The 18,150-nt window shown below is 42.8% G+C and overlaps 1 protein-coding gene across 2 annotated transcripts in view; it reads right to left on the minus strand.

The window, feature by feature from the left end:
• Positions 1 to 18,150, minus strand: part of OSBPL9 (oxysterol binding protein like 9) — a 59,048-nt gene that overhangs the window by 40,203 nt on the left and 695 nt on the right. For both annotated transcript variants that reach the window (XM_035122700.3, XM_035122699.3), the window contains exon 2: positions 3,701 to 3,751. In XM_035122700.3, the coding sequence (XP_034978591.1) occupies positions 3,701 to 3,751 (51 nt within the window). The remainder of the gene's footprint in view (positions 1 to 3,700; positions 3,752 to 18,150) is intronic.

The following is an 18,150-nucleotide window of genomic DNA, read 5'->3' on the forward strand; positions in this document are numbered from 1 at the left end:
TATATTATGCTCTCTCCTGCCAACCTAGCAGTTCGAAAGCATGGCAAAGTTCAAGTAGATAAATAGGTACCGCTCTGGCAGGAAGGTAAATGGCGTTTCCGTGCACTGCTCTGGTTTGCCAGAAGTGGCTTAGTCATGCTGGGCACATGTCTGCAGACAAACACCGGCTCCCTCGGCCAGTAAAGCAAGACGAGCGCCGCAACCCCAGAGTCCTCCAAGACTGGACCTAACGGTCAGGGGTCCCTTTATATTATGCTCTGGCCCTCAGACCTGTCCTGGATGATGTACTAATACATCGCCCAGGCCTAGCTGCAACAAGTGCAGAATACAGCTGCCAGGTTGTTGAGTAGTGTAGCTAGTTAGAACTACATAACACCAATTATGAAGATCCTTCTCTGGTTGCCTATACATTTCTGAGCCCAATTCAAGCTGTTGAAGCTAACATATTTGGACCGGGAGCCCAAATGTTTGAAGGAACACTTTTCTCTCTATTACTGCACTTTAAGATTAGTAGAGGAATCATTCCTGTTGTTCTATCATTGGGAAAGTACATCTGTGGTGGCACCCATCTCTGGAATGCCCTCCACTCAAAGGTGCATCTGGCACCAACATTACTTAGTTTTTATTTCCAGGTAAAGATGCCTCTTTCTCTGAAGCTTTAGGTGAAGGCTAGTGGCTGACCAGTTATTATTCGAGTATATTTGTGGACTTGTTCTGTTTTATGTTGGAATTTATTGTAACCCACCCAAGGATCAGTACAACGAAATGTGGACTTATACAAAGGAGGAACTATAAAAATAAACATCCTCTCCCATTATGTACTCTAGGCTACAAAAGTTCCATGCACAGCAGCAGAAAGATCTCCTATAAAGCTATCCTTAGCTCTCGGGTCCAAGAGAAGAGATAACAGGGAATATATTTTCCATGGAATAGGGAGGCACAATGGGTACTAGCTTCCTGGCATTTCCATTCAATAAGGTCTAAAAGGAGTTGCAACGGTGGCAAGAGGATGGGCAGGTGTAATATGACAGGTGCAAAAAAAGACTGCCCTCTCAGTTGCAAGGCTGCTCAACCTCCAAAGCTGGTTGAACTATCATCTGTGCCTGCAGGAAATTAATATAAATCATTCAGTACAGGCTCACAGGCTCAACACATAACCCACATTCTGCCACAAGAGTCATGGCAATCAGTGCATGGATAGTGCATGATGCAGCTTACAGAAGGACAGAGAAAAACATACCCACAAGATGTACAAGTGATGAAAGGTCCTGGTTTGTGAGTATCTCATAGGCATTTGGTTAGCCATTGTGTGAACAGGATGTTAAGACTAGATTAGCCATTGGCCTGATCCAGCAGAGATCTATGTTCTTATGTGCTTACACACTACAGTATTAGGTTCTAGTTATGGAACAGTATTTATCGGGGGGATGGGGACACACCTCACATTATTCAGCATGAGAAGATTTCACATCAAAATCCACTGATGATTGAAAGACTGGACTTATTTCCATTTATTGTTTCTAATATTTCCCACGTGTTCCATTTTAAATACATTAACAGTCCAGTCTGCAAATCCATTTTTATCACTCCTGATAAAGTCCACACAAGTCCATTTTTATTTACTCCTAAGTGTATATAGGACTGCAGCCTAAGGCACACACTTACTTGGGACTAAGCCCCACCAACGTACTTGAACTTATTTTCAAGTAAGCATGCACAAGACTGAGCCACAGAATGCTCAACATCAAAAGGCTATATTTTGATCATACTGTGTACAGATTAATTCCCCAGGGTCCAAGAGCTTTTCTTGTTATTCCCCAGCTGTGCCTTGTGAAAAATTGATCCTACCTGCTGAATTCTTTAGGCAAAATCTGCCTTTGGATTTTAAAATCCGATTCAGTGGGTAAGATCAGATTTTTGCAAGGCACAACCATGGAAAATGAGAAAAGCTCTCAGACTCAGGGAATTAATTACCATAGTCCACAAGACAATCAAAATATGGGTCAAGTGAAAGTATGGAGAAGCCTTTGAGCTACAACTAAGGTCACTATTGTGAATTATTCTACTGTGACAACTGATTATTTTGAAGCAATAAATTACTTCTTAAACTACAATATGGAATTTAAACTGCAAAATGGAATCTGTTTTATTGTATGTGAAAGGCAATTTTTACAATGTATGCACATCAGGAATTTTGAAAAGCCATATTGCAACAAATGACCAAAAAAAGCATTTTGCTGTTCCAGTTCCAAGATACACACAGGTGACTTACCAAATTCCAGAGATGGTTAGACCTTAATGCCATTAGCACCCAAATTATTTACCATACCATTGTATTTTAAAACTGCTTGAAAAGATAATTATGACCTAACATGCTCCTTGACAAAAATAAAAAGCTTTTACCATGTCCTTTTGGGGATTCATAATTTTACAAAAAGATAACATATGCTCAGGACAGAGACAAAACTAATTTAATATCAGCTATAAAACAAACTGTTTACCGGTAAGTAATCTACACAACTCTTCCCTTTGTTAAAAAACCAACTTCCAAAATCAGACTATTTGGACCTAAGATCTTGCAATAAGCTAACAGGAATTACAAACTATTACAGTAAAGGCATGCCCACTCCTAACCTAAACCATGCTCATTCATGATTTGATTGGGACGAGCGGACTGATCTGGCTTGTATTATTGAGACTTAGGTGGATGAGCTGGATGGGCCTTGACCTTACCTAGGGCTGGGCAATGTATCATCCAAAACCAGCTTGAAGTCCATATGACCTGGTTATATATCACGAGTCATGATGTGTGTGTGTGTGTGTGCGCGCGCGCACTATGCAAAAATCATAGTCAATGCTTCTCTCAATTCCTGCAGCCGCTGTTAACTCTGCCGGCTCAGCAGAGTCTGATAGATAAGGCAGAGTGCTTTAAAGCTCTTTCTACAGTGGGAAAACCCAGTGCAGAAAAAGCTCTCAGACTTGCTGAAGTTCGAAACTTGCTAAAGCCTGAGAGCTCTCAGGCTCTGGGAAGGTCTCATGTGGGATCTGGTAGGGTGTCACAAGATCTTGGACAGCCCCACAAGATCTTGCAGGAGCTTCCCAGAGCCTGCACAGGAGTCTGGTAAGCAACTGTGAGAGCTTAAAAGCTCTTTCTGCAATGGAAAAACATGGCACAGAAAGCGCTTTTAAACTCTCCACCTTGCGAGTGTTTAATTTGTGTGATTTCAGCTGAGAAGTTGCAAATCAACTATACGCACACACACAAACATACATATCTTAATTCAGTCCAACATCTAGCATAAATGGCTGTCAACTACCAATAAAACCTGAAAACAGTCAGAAACTCCAAGAGACAACTGTGCAGTGATGCCAAAGACAACTTGAGAGGCCTGAGATGTCATGCTAACATCACCACCAGAAGTTTTTTTAGCCGATTTTGAACAACAACACAAACAGAACTGTCATAACATGGGCAGCAACCTGTCTCAATTCCAATCTTAATGGCATATAGACCTCAAAGCACTTTGTAATGAAGAAAATATAGATTGCATTTAAGATATGGAAGGAAAATATAATTTGTTCCTCGTCTTTAATTGATCACTGACAGAACAAAACAAAAACTATCTCAGAAGCTAGCAAAGTGTTTGTCAAGTATAGCACACAGCACACATCTAAGAGATGTATAAAAACAGATACTTACCCTCAATCTAACACAGCCTCTGCGTGATCCCCGCATCATCTTATCCTTTGACTGAAATGGAAAAATAAGTCAGCTAAATAAAATTTCACCACTGCAAATGCTTTAAAATTGTTCATATTCTTGTTATCTGCACACCAACTGTCTTGTGATTCTTCACAATATGTACACATGTAAAAATGAAAAGTATCTACTTAACCCATAAGCTTTACCACAGATATGAGGCACTCAGATTGTGTATGCTAAATTTTATCATGCAAGTGCCTCATAAAGATCTATCGAGCAGAAAAGTGGCTCCAAAATAGTAATTTCTCCAAGGAAAGACATCAAGAAGAAACTAAAGAGTACAAATAAGTGGTTCCAAAGCCCACTCTTGTGATTATGAAGTGGGTAGCCCAAAAACACTATAAACTCCTCCCAGTCCCACTTGCATGCGTCTTTACGGAGCAGGAGTCAAGCTACCTAACACCTCATCATTATGCCTCTACTTTTTTATTAGTCCATCTGTAACCCACCCTCTTTGTTGCTTAATAATTATGGGTTCTCTTAAAACCAGCTTCTGCTGCCCTATAACCCACCAGATACCATAAAAATGCCTCAAAATGACACCAGCCCAGTTCCTATGCAACTTTCAACCATGGATTATCAATATGTATAAACCTTGCTCAGCAGTTTAACTATGGTTTACTGCCAACAAGCCACAATAGGAAGCCATTGTATGCTTTTGGCTTACAAACCTTGGTTTGCTATAACAATGGGCTCAGCATTATGTGGGAACCCAGCACCATGGTTTGCTTGATGATCCCACCCCAGAAACTCACCAAATTACAAGTGCATGAGGCGTTAACAACTGAAAAACAAATGCTGGAGAAACAATACATGGGTTGTTTGATTGTCTGTGGAACAACTTGGGGTTAATTTATGGTTTGATAAACAATCCACAGCTTAAACAAACCACAGTTTATGTATGAACTAAGCCATTGGCTCAATTTGCATGTCACAGTAAACCTCATTTAATAGTTTACCATGAACATGCCTTTCTTAGCTGTTTGTCTCCTGTCTGCTATTGCTCAACAGAAATCAACAGCTCAGAAAAGTGAAATCATAGTTTACTGTGACATTCTAGTAAGGCCACTAGTTTTAAAGCTACAGGGAAAACGTTTGTTTGGAAGCGGGGAAAATTAGTAATCAGTCACAGAATCCAGAACTAGGGGATAAAGATGCTTAGCAGCCTTTTGTTCTAAGTCACAACTAGGCTACAGACAGAAACAAAACAATACAGAATATGTTCCACCACACAGAAGACTGCTAACTCAAAAGCAATAATCAAAAAGAGAGCCTCTCCTATTTGTGTTTAATAATTCAAATAGAAAACTAGGCTATTTAGCTCTAAGGGCAGAGGCATATGACAATCTATTCAACAGAGGCAGTAAAAACTGAGGCAAGATGCAAGCTGCCATTCCAAACAAGTTTTTCTTTATTTTAAAAGTGGTCTCAATCAGTTACAGTATTTCCCTTCCTATTAAACCTGCAAATAAAAGGTTAAGGCTGTTCTCATAGAAGCTAGAGCTTGTTTTGATGAAATTTATTCTAAGGCAGACCCATGCCTCTGTTCAAGTTTCTTGCAAGCAAGCTTGGGAACAACCATACATCATACATTTTATTTACTGCCAGTGTGCTAAGTTCTGTACACAACACCAGTGCTTATGCCCAGAGGATTTAGTCCTAGTTCTCACAAACAGCAGATGGACGGAGTCATAAAACCTGTACTAAGCGGCCTCACTTCAAACTGAAGTTAAGGATTCATGTAACTGAATGCTTTTTTTATCTAGTCCCCATCTTGCACATTGAAAAGTAGGTATCAGTGAGAAGAGTTGTAGCCTAGTCTCTTCTACATGCAGGAATCATTTTTTGTGAAACAGGAACCCTTTTTTGTGAAGATTTACAGTCTGAAGTGATATGGCTGAACACTGACCACTTCACCTGCTATCTGTGAGAACTAACTAGCCTTAGATTAACAGGATATGAGGGAGAAGCCACAAGACAGGCATCCCCAAACTTTGGCCCTCCAGATGTTTTGGATTACAATTCCTATCTTCCCTGACCACTGGTCCTGCTAGCTAGGGATCATGGGAGTTGTAGGCCAAAACATCTGGAGGGCCGCAGTTTGGGGATGCCTGCCACAAGAGGTGACCACCTATGTATTGAAATAGCTGTATTTCCTCACCTTCTGCTACCATACTATCTGTCCCCCTAGAGACAATGTATTATTGTTATTATGTATTGAATTTATACACCGTCCTGTACCCCGAGGTCTCAGGACAGTTCACAGAATAAAATCTAAATATAAAACCACAAAATACATAAAATAAAAACAACCCAATAACACCCCCCACCAAAAAAAACCCACATTTTAAAAGGGCATAGGATGTAAATCAAATCAACCAAAGGCCTGGTTAAAAAGGAACGTTTTTGCCTGGCGCCTAAATGTGTATAATGAAGGCACCAGGTGAACTTCCCTGCGCATTCCACAGATGGGGAGCCACTGCAGAGAAAGTCCGTTCTCATGTTGCCACCCTCCTGACCTCTTGAGGAGGAGGCACACAAAGAAGGGCCTCAGAATATGATCTCAGGGTCCTGGTAGGTTCATATAGAAAGAGGTGGTCCTTGAGTTATTGCAGTCCTTATCCATTTAAGGCCTTATAGGTCAAAATCAGCACTTTGAAATGGGCCTAGAATTGGTAGCCAGTGAAGTTGGACCAGGATCAGTGTAATATGCACAAACTGTCTTGCTCCGGTGAGCAACCTGGCCGCTGAATTCTGCACTAGCTGAAGTTTCCAAACCATGCACTAGCTGAAGTTTCCAAACCATCAGTTTCCAAACTGATGGAAGGCACTCTGGGCCACTGAGGCCACCTGAGCCTTGAGCGACAGGAAAGGATCTAGGAGTACCCTCAAACTACGAGCCTGCTCCTTCAGAGGAAGTGTAACCACATCAAGAGCTGGTGATCTCCCACCCATCCGGTCTAGGGAACCACCCACTAAGAGTGCCTCACACACATATGTTAAGAAAGATAACATCTAAAATAGGGCTGTAGTAGTCAATCAATGAATCTAACCAATTGTTTAAAGACATGTAGATGACTTTTTATAGAGCACTCAATTAACTGGGCATCTTTTCAGAGGGGTGTTTATCCAAGCACTTTCAGTATAGGCTCAGACAGTTTGATCAGGCTATGCAACTACCTAATAAGACAGCTGCTGTGAAAGTTAGAGAACAAATACCACCCTTATTTTGGGTGTCAGTAAGCTGTCTGCAGACAAATGCCGGCTCCCACGGCCTATAGAGCGAGATGAGCACGCAACTCCAGAGTCATCTGTGACTGGACCTAACAGTCAGGGGTACCTTTACCTTTACCTTTTATCCAGAATGCCCGTGGCTGACAGCAAACTTCTGCTGCTTCAGTCAACTTGCACTACTAATTTCATTCCTTTGGTTAATGTGAGAAGCCCCAGCCTTCCCACCCTTGGAGAACCATCACTGCATTTGCACAAATATCCTATTTAGCATCAAGGTTTGGAGGAAGGCTGGCATTATATAACCATTGCATTGCCAAGGAACTCTGAGAACTTCAGAAGTACTATCAGGCATAGAAGCCCCTGCAGTTCTTCCCACCTCCCAACTTAGAACTGGAGAGTAGAACAAGGAATTGATCTTGCCCTCATAAGACGACGAGAAGTCAAGGATCAATGGAGAGGCAGGGTTCTCACAACTAGTTTTTGACTTGATTGCTATGATCAAATAACTGTTCGAGATTAGGTTTTAGCAATAAGAAAGAAAATGTGAGTAATGAGTGAATAATCTAAAGCAGGCATAGGCAAATCCGGTCCTCCAGATGTTTTGGAACTACAACTCCCATAATCTCTAGCTAACAGGACCAGTGGTCAGGGATAGTGGGAATTGTAGTCCCAAAACATCTGGAGGGCCAAGTTTGCCTATGCCTGATCTAAAGCGTTTACCAAGTAAGTGTAAATACTAGATGAAGTTTGCTATCTTGACAGAAATAAACTAACATGGAAGCAGTTTCAGAATCTAATCTACTGCCTGGGATTTTGCCACTGCATTGACATGAAGAGGAAACCCCAAAACACTGGGCCTAAAATTCCCAAGTCAAGAAAGGAGAAGGATCTCATATTTTGTCTCCATCTTATGGATACTCAAAGCAATAGCAGCGGTTCTATCTAGTCCTCTTGTGCAATATATTTCTGTAAAATAGCAAATAGAATTACATCAATGAAGAGTGACTATATACTAATATAGGCATACACTGCATATTTATGAAGGCAAACCTCTTTAAAAGCTAAGCCACAAAAATCCACTTTAAAAGCACAGAAGGACCTAATTCATCCCAACAGAAGGGGATCAGAGGATGGGAACAGAAAAGATTTCTCTAGAAAGAGAAAGCAAGCTGACTACTGAACTATAATACTGTATACACCTGCAAATATGTCTTCTTGGGCAACCCTTGAGAATAAATTTCAAATAAACACACAAAATCTAAACTTACTATGACTGCAATGTTATATTCATTTGCCTTGAGTAAGGCCCTTCTGAACTTAGTAGACTCCCTCAGTGTTTGCCATAAATGACCAAATGATTAAAGCACTGTTTGTGAATATCTTCCCCATCTGCATTATTGAGCAATGGCAATACTGTATATTTACTGCAGTATTGTGGAGAGAGGTTTGCCAATTGTATTTTTGAGCTAAATCTGATCCTATGGTTTGCATTACCTGCATTGTATAATTCTAATTGTGTGGCTTAGCCCCGCCCCGCCCCCAATATCCCTGGGATGTCTTGCTTAAAATGCTTTTTCTTTGCCTCTCTCTGTGTGCCAAAGTGGAATGTAAGCAAAAGGAACAGGATGCCCAGCTTGCTATCAAGGCTAAGAGCTGGCCTTGTCTGGAACACAGAGAAAGCCTTATCAGCGGATGAGCTTGACGCTGGAAGCTGCTATGCTTGACGCATAGTCTTACTGAAGGCTTTGTTGAGTCAGCATGTGTTTATGCACAGGGCCGGACATGGATCTTCCTTATATGTACTTGTGACCCACTTTGTGTTTATGAGAAGGACAGGATACGGATTTTCCTAATATGGATTTGTAACCTGTGACCCCCTCGCGTGCACACATTTACAGAGGAGGGGGAAAGGAGCCCAAGAAGTGTATAAGAAGCTTTGCAAATTTGTGTTTCTTTACTCTTGCCGTGAGCTGATCACCAAGAGTCTCTTAAATTTAAGAATTAAACTCTTTCTCTGAATGGAACTCAACCCCGGTGTCGTTATTGACTGTCTCTGTCCCTGCCTGGGCGCAACTTAAGAACTCTTAGTAGCTAATAAGGCTACAGTATTAACTTTTCCAGATAATGCCAGGCCTGTGAGAGTTAGAGAGAAAGATTAAAACAATATACAACTTCATGCTTACTATCACCATCACAGACCTGTCAGGAAAGGTTTTTTTTTTATTTGTTCTTTTCAAGCGCACCTTTTAAGATCTGAACCAAGAGGTCAGTAAAGAATTCCCAGATACTAGCCATGCCCTAAGCCAGGCACCCCCAAACTTCGGCCCTCCAGATGTTTTGGACTACAATTCCCATCTTCCCCGACCACTGGTCCTGTTAGCTAGGGATCATGGGAGTTGTAGGCCAAAACATCTGGAGGGCCGCAGTTTGGAGATGCCTGCCCTAAGCTATAATTCAGAAAGCAGGGATTTCAATACAGGCACTGAGAACCAACATCTCTGTTAATAATGAAGGGGAAATTTAACACTTTTAAGTAACTGCAAGCTTATCTCTGTTTTTCTACTCACTTTTTTTATCTTTCACGAGCTCATAAATCATTTGAATACATTCAAGTTTAGTTGTTTTTCAGGTCTCTGATATGACATATTGGGACTGTATGACGTGTTTAAGAGCCCTGCTGGATTGGGCCAAAGACTGATATAATCCAGAACTCTTTTCTCACAGTGGCCAATGTAAGGGACTGGATAGACACTGAGGAGTGGTGGCTGAATACTGATGAGCGGGCACTGGGAGAAGCAGGGCTAGAGACTGACTTGGAAAAGGGATTAGTGAACTGGGGAAACCTGTAACAGCCAGCAGACAAGAGTCAGAGGCAGGAGAAGCGGCAGGATTGGAGAGTGAAGAACAGGTGCAGAAGGAAGGAGAGAGAGGTGAGGCTGGTGTGGTCAAGGGCTTCCATTGAACTGCACTTGCTATTTTACTGCCCATTGCCCAGTTTGCAGAGATACTTTCTTTACAATCAGTGGCGAAGAAAGCCGCTCATGCACCCGGAGCGGCAAACATGATGTGCATCCGGGGGCGGGGCGATCTACCCACAGAGGCGGGGTGCCACCGGCTGTGCCCAATCCTCCCAGGGGTGCCATTGGCAGCGCCCGATCCTCCTGAGGGTGCTAGCGCTGCCTGCCAATCACACAAATACACCCGGCGTGCGGAGCTCCTCCATCCTGTTGCCCGGATAGCCACAACCAACACAAGCTTCCTTCCCTCCAAACCGCTACTACGGCAAGCAGCTGGGTCCAATCCCTTCCAGCTTCTCCTCAGACCACACTCTCCAGTCTCATCCCACTCAGCCGCCCATCAATCCCATCATGATCTCAGGCACACGTGTGCACAGCTGCGCCAGGGAGGGGTGAGTGTGTGTGACAAAAAAAATAAAAATCCTTCAGTAGCACCTTAAAGACCAACTAAGTTTTTATTTTGGTATGAGCTTTCATGTGCATGCACACTTCGTCAGATACATGTGTGTGTGTGAGAGTGAGAGAGACTACCGGCATTAGTGGCAGCTCCCTCAGACCGCTGGGAAGGGACCACCAGTTCAGCAGCGGCCTACGTGGCGGAGACTGCAATCCCCCCTCCCTGTCCAGCTTCTCCTTCTCCACACACGCACCTCCTCCTCCTCCTCCATTGCCAGGCAAAGCGAAGAGGGTGGGTCCAAAGGGGGAGGGACTGGCCCATAGACCAGCTGGGCCTGGAGCCAAGCCCAGAAGAACTGCCACTGAAGAAGGCCTGTGGAAATGTGGGCGTAGTGCACAGTGGCCGTCGCCAGTGCTGCAGCCGGGCCCAGGGCACCGGGTCTCTTGCCGGAGGGCACTGAGGGAGGAGCAGCCGGATACTGCCACTGCTGCCACTGCCCAGAGCCTGAGGTAGCGCCTCTTTCCTTTCCTCCCTCTTACTCGGCCACTGTGGGGTTCGCACAGAGCCCTCAGTCGTTCTACAGACTATTGACCCTGCACCACCATGGCTTATCTCTTCCACTGCCACCAACCAGGTTTCCCTGGTAATATATTCAGACTCAGTCAGGTTGTAACGTATTAACAAAGATTCCGGTTTATTGTGAACACAAACAAGTTTTAAATACTTTGAAACACTGTAATCCGATTCACTCTCTCTGTCTCTAACTTACTCTGACTCTGACTCCTATGCCTCCCACCCACAAGAAACCAACCGAACTAACTGCCAAAACCCATGTGTTGAGCCTTAAACATAGTTAGGCTCCACCCCTGGGCTTTCTTATTGGTCAGCCTATTAACCCTTTCTCTCTCTCCCCCCAGTACAACATCTCCATAATGAGTGGGCAAACACCACAGTCACCCTCCTCTCCCTCTCTCGCACACCCCCCCCCCTGCTTCTCTCTCGCTCCCTCAGCCTCTCCCTCCTTCTCGCCTGGGAGGGTTTTTGTCACACCCGGGGTGCACTGCCCACCCGTCCCCCCCTTGTGATGCCCCTGCTTACAACCCCTTTTTGTTTTAACCAACTTGTTCAAATTTTGTAACATCAGCTAGCATGGCTACTGCATCCCTAACTCCAGTACCAGTAACTCTAGGGCTACTAAATTAGGTTAAACAGTACAGATCCTCATACCAAGCGTGGGGACTCCACCTTCTATATCCCTTAACTGAGAACACTATTTATTCCCACTCTCTGCTTCCCGTTTCTCAACCACTTACCAATCCATATAAGGACCCTTTCTCTCATTCCATTACTATTAAGCTTACTTGGGAATCTTTGGTGAGAAACTTTAACAAAAGCTTCTGAAAAGCTTTCTCAGAACAGTCATATAGCTAATTAGCCAGTAATTTTCCAGATCCTCACAAAATCTTTTTTTTAAATTGATGTTACAGTGGCCTCTTTTCAATCTTCAGTAACGGAGGCTGATCTTAAGTCAAGTTACAGTGTGACCAAAACAGCAGTTGGTGCAGAGTTATGCAGAATGTAACAAGCTTGATTCTCAGGACCAAAGTACACATTATTCAGAAGATCTATGACTGAATCTCATGCATAGGGCAGGCAATTTGATCAGAACAGTGGAGGGGGCAGGATAATGTTTAACCTTTTTCCATGCAGTTCTCTGAGTTAAAGTTTCCCTGCAATAGGGTCACCCCACAAGGTAAAATCACACTCACACAAACATCAGCTTGGAGGAGCAATTTGCCTGGAACTTACATGGAGTGGGCAGTGTTGAACATACAGTAGGGCTAAGTGCTTCTATGATCATATTGGCAGTTCTCCATGGCTGTTTCAGTTTTTTTAAAAACACACACACACACACACACACACACACACACACACACACACACCAGAAAACTCAATCACAGATCTCCTACATCACATGAAATTCTATCTTCAACAGCTGGAGTTAAACAGAGACAAGAAGTCTGACCCCACCCCAATGTGCCTCTGCATTCAGAACAGCACACACACACTTCTTTAGACTATGCAATCTACAAGCTTCTGCAACACAAACTACCCATTGTAATGACGAGCATTTCCCTATCACTCTGAACTATCACAATAAGAATATCATAGAAGGGTTGAAAGGGATTGTGAGAGTCATCTAGTCCAACCTCCTACAATGCAGTAATATTTTGCCCACCAGGCAGCTCAAACCGACTCTGAGACTCATGCTCGCACAACTGAGCTATCCCAGCTCACTAGTAGTTACATGGAGGCAATGTGGCCCATCTGGCTATGTGCAAAGGAAAAGCATGAGAGATAGGAGTTGGAAGACAGGAGGAGAGCGTATCCTCCATATACAGTACTATCCTATCAGGTCCATACTTCTCACATACTGGGATTCTCACATTTTGCAGGTAGTAGCCATAAACCTTAGCTGTTAACACTATACAGTAATTACGGTACACTACAGCACTTAATTAGGGACGCGGGTGGCACTGTGGTCTAAGCCACAGAGCCTAGGGCAGGCATCCCCAAACTGCGGCCCTCCAGATGTTTTGGCCTACAATTCCCATGATCCCTAGCTAACAGGACCAGTGGTCAGGGATGATGGGAATTGTAGTCCAAAACATCTGGAGGGCCAAAGTTTGGGGATGCCTGGCCTAGGGCTAGCCAATCAGAAGGTCGGCGGTTCGAATCCCTGCGACGAGGTGAGCTCCTGTTGTTCGGTCCCAGCTCCTGCCAACCTAGCAGTCTGAAAGCATGTCAACGTACAAGTAGATAAATAGGTACCGCTCCGGAAGGAAGGTAAACAGTGTTTCCGTGCGCTGCTCTGGTTCGCCAGAAGTGTCTTAGTCATGCTGTCCACATGATCCGGAAGCCGTCTGCGGACAAACGCTGGCTCCCTTGGCCAGTAAAGTGAGGTGAGCGCTGCAACCCCAGAGTCATCTGCGACTGGACTTAATGGTCAGGGGTCCCTTTACCTTTACAGCACTTAATTACCAAAGTTCAGACCTACAAGAGTAGGAAGATACTCATCTAACCCCAGGCTCACCAGGCTCATAATACTGTATTATGAGAGAGCTTGTCAAAATGCTTATCTGCCCCCTCCCATTCAGGATTCCTTGCAACCCCCAATTTGTTGAGGACTGAAAGCAAATCACAAAGATTATCCAATGCAGAAGTGTGCACATCTGATTTCCTAACAGGCATTTATAATTTTGTCTGTAAAACAAGCTCACCAAGAATCTTGTTTTGAACAGATGTGAAGTATCAGGTTACTTATTGCAAGCAGAGGGAGAGTCCAAGGTACCAAATGAGAATGGAATGCAGTTACCTCATGCAGAAGATTTATGTAAACAGTACAGTGCTTATTTTCCTTTGTGGCAAAGTAGCATCTTGCTGAAACAGAAAGAAACTGTATCTAAAACCTGCAGTGGAGTTCTCAGTTTCCAGCTTTGTGTACAATACTTAATGAGGCTGTTGTTCTACAGCAATGTGAAGAAGAAAACATAGATTGATCTTGATGTATTTCTCTTATACAATTAAATTATTTGTACATTTCCCCCCTGAAAATTTAGATCCCTGGGGCAAAAAATTAAACCAGAACTAAAAGTTACAGCTGGCAATGAAATGGAGTTTTGCTTAAGGACTCTTTCAGCCATTGGGTTTGCTCACTTTATTCTCTCAGGCATTTCCATTCTCCCTTATGAACTCATAGAAATGGCAATTTCAGTGTTCTCCAAAGTACATGAAATGGTTTAAAATGAACTATACCTTTAACACCCCAACATCAGCAAAATTATAAAGACCAGGCAAGTTTACATTTACACACTATGCTTGCCTGTTCTGTTGTTTATGAAAATTTAATGTTTTGCAGAACCTGAATTTTTTGGACGAAGAATATACGTGTAAAAGGGATAGAGAGAATTTATTCTCTCTTTCTTGTAATACTAGAATTCAGGATCACCCAATTGAGCTCTAATTCAAATTTATGGAGGCTAAGACTATCAATGTCTGCTGGTCATGATGGCAATATACCACTTCCAGACTCAGAGACACCATGCCTCTGCATACCAGCTGCTGGGGAACAACAACAGGAGTGAGCTCATGCCCTGCTTGTGGGCTTCTCGTAGGCATCTTGTTGGCCACTGTGGGAAACAGGAAACTAAACTAAACTAAACTAGGCAGGCCTTTGGTCTACTCCTGCAGGGTTATTCCTATGTTCTTAAGTTTCAATTGGAAAGCAACATATTGTGAACATATCCTCACAGTCAACTCTTTTTCTTTCAGAAAAAGCCTTCCTATACAAAACTCATACATCTTAAGAAAAAAGATACAATAATTATGATAAAGACAACCAACACAGCATCATGTTGGCAAATTCAAACTTTTAAACAGTGTATATGAGTTTGAAACATAGTAAGTATATTTGAACTGTTTGCCTGCAAAGTGAATATATTCACAAGCCAACATCAAGGCAAGTACTTAATAATAATAATAATAATAATATATTATTTATACCCCGCCCATCTGGTCGGGCTTCCCCAGCCACTCTGGGCGGCTTCCAACAGAAAAATGAAACACAATAATCTATTAAAGATTAAAAGCCTCCCTGAACAGGGCTGCCTTCAGATGTCTTCTAAAAGTCTGGTAGTTGTTTTCCTCTTTGACATCTGTTGGGAGGGCGTTCCACAGGGCAGGCGCCACCACTGAGAAGGCCCTCTGCCTAGTTCCCTGCAACTTGGCTTCTCGCAACGAGGGAACCGCCAGAAGGCCCTCGGTGCTGGACCTCAGTGTCCGGGCAGAATGATGGAGGTGGAGACTGGACCGAGGCCATTTAGGGCTTTAAAGGTCAGCACCAACACTTTTAATTGTGCTCAGAAACGTGACTGCTATTTTAACCATGGTTTGTTGAACAAACCATGAACCATCTCACAGATGAACGAACAAGTCACATCTTGTTTCTTGAAAGCTTAGTTTGTTTTCCAGCGGCTCTTGCCTCATGCCTTTGTAGTTTGGTGAGTGTCTGAGGTGTGCAGTGATGAAACAAACAATGATTAAGCAAGGCTGCTGGGTTTGGCAGCAACACTAAAACCACAGTTAAAACAAGCCATGGGTTGTAAGCCAACAAGTCTCGTCTCCACACTGTTTGTTGATAAAAAACAAATCATGGTTAGTTTGATGGGCTGCGTTTGTGTGTTCAACAAACCATTGCTTAAGAGTTATGTGCAAATTGAGCTCTGTAATGAATAGTTACTGAAACTTTGTACAGTACTAGCACAAGAGCAGAACACCAAAACACAGATCTCCATCCTTAGTTTCTTATATTCTTGCACCCAAAAAGGAAGCCACACAATACTACTCCATACCCACTATATTAATTGTTCCTTATAATATTCCTACTTGGGAGGAAGAAGAGTGCAAGGGAAAGAAGCAGAGACAACAACATCATGCCTGCTCCAGTCTGACTGTCTTCTCCCCACACCCAACTTCATATGTTTGTCTTAATACTCCAAGATTGTAAAAATGCCTTGAGTGTCTTGGCAGAAAGGCTGTATTTAAATACGGCAACTTAATTCATTATTACTACAATTTATTACCAACCCTCACTCTAAGGTCACAAGGCATTGGTGTAGGCCAGGCATAGGCAACCTTTGGCTCCCAGGTGTTTTGGAACTACGACTCCCATGATCCCTAGCTAACAGGGCCAGTGGTCAGGGATCATGGGAGTTGTAGTTCCAAAACATCTGGGAGCCAAAGGTTGCCTATGCCTGGTGTAGGCTTTGTAAGGAAATGTACAGCAGTACATTCACATCCTGTTGGAAAAATCTGGGGAGGGGGGAGAATAAATGGTCACCTAACCTAAATTAAAAAGTGATATTAATGGTTCCTGCATCCATATTGGAGAACTGCAACCCCTCATACCTCTTGCACTACTGCAGCAGGAAGTAGTATTTAATGTTAGTCTTATTTTTAAAGTAACACCTCTTTCTAGCACAGGTTCTTTGCCCTTGTTATATAACAATATCAATCTCTACATTTTCACAGTAATACATTATCATTCATAAGAAGTGGCAGCTCTTACATACTAACCTGTTGCACACTCAAAGCAGAAAGCATCTGACAGTAAAGTTGCTGACAACTCTACTTAATAATGCTTTTATCTGAAATATTACCCCCTAAATGGTTATCTTCCCTTCCAATATAACACCAAGGACTAGCTCATCCGCCCAAACTTCAAAATTCTACCTCAAAACTTAGCTGCTATCATCATGTTATACTCTTAAAGTATTAGGACTAGACATTCCTACTGCTTTACCCACCCCACTTCAGTCATCAGAACTAAACCCATATGGCAATTCTATGGTGTAAGCCTTAAAATACACAGATGCCTCTATTCCAACCAAAGACCACAATGGTAATCTCATATTTCCACATAACACTCGCATGATCAAACTTAGAACATGTCATAGTCTTAAATGTTACTAACCAACCCCAGTCTCCAACTTAGTCAAGATGCCAGACTGCCCTCAACAGGGTAACAGGGTTTTTTTCCCCCTGTTGCGGTTGGAATTCCTTGCCACTGAAACTTTGGCAGGCACATTCTCTCTTCTCAGAGGGAGTGGTCATAAAACTTATATTATTCACTGTAACTTCTGCAGATAGATTAAGGCATTTGTATTCCTCTGTTGTTTATTCTGACACTTTATCTCAGTGTTTCCCAAACTTGGGTCTCCAGCTGTTTTTGGACTACAACTCCCATCATCCCTAGCTAGCAAGACCAGTGGTCAAGGATGGTAAGAATTGTTGACCAAAAGCAGCTGAAGACCCAAGTTTGGGAAACACTGGTTTTACCACACAAAGCACCTGCTAACTTGCAAAGTTTACCACTATCAAAGACTACCACTATCCGAAGCAACAACACTCAATTTAACTGAATCTTAAACATTTTACTGAATTAAACCTATTCAAGCTTTGTTTTAAAGCCAAAATTGTTACATAGTAAATCCCAGATTCGTGTGTTACTGTACTTTCAAAGATACAGTGTAACTAGTGTGGTATAGAATGCGAAACAGACATCATCTATTGTTTTGTCCCTAATGTCCTGATTGTAAGCTGCAGGAAGAGTGCCTCAGTACAGTGGTACCTCGGTTTACAAACACAATTGGTTCTGGAAGTCTGTACTTAACTTGAAGCGAACTTTCCCATTGAAAGTAATGGAAAGTGGATTAATCCGTTCCAGACGGTCCGTGGATTACTCAACCTGAAGCGTACTTAACCCAAGGTATGAGTGTAATTGGTTCCGGAAGTCCGTACTTAACATGAAGTGTACTTAACCTGAAGCGAACTTTCCCACTGAAAGTAATGGAAAGTGGATTAATCTGTTCCAGACAGGTCTGCGGAGTACTTAAACTGAAAATACTCAAACCGAGGCGTACTTATACCGAGGTATGACTGTAGTTCGACCTTGTGTCTGATTCTGCCAGACAACTCTCTACGCTTTTAATTAATCCCCTGTGCTGTGCAGATTTCAATTATCAAGATGTCTCTCCTGAAGGAGACACAGTAATGGGCAACAAGACCATAAGCAGAGCCTATGTTTTGTTTGTTTACTAACGTCAATGAAACTTGCTCTCAAGTTTGGGTGCACAGGATGGAGTCACCATCTGACAGAAAGGGGGAGAGAGTTACTGCTA

This window comes from Zootoca vivipara, chromosome 7 (genome assembly GCF_965207765.1).
Source record: "Zootoca vivipara chromosome 7, rZooViv2.hap1.1, whole genome shotgun sequence".
Taxonomy (NCBI): domain Eukaryota; kingdom Metazoa; phylum Chordata; class Lepidosauria; order Squamata; family Lacertidae; genus Zootoca; species Zootoca vivipara.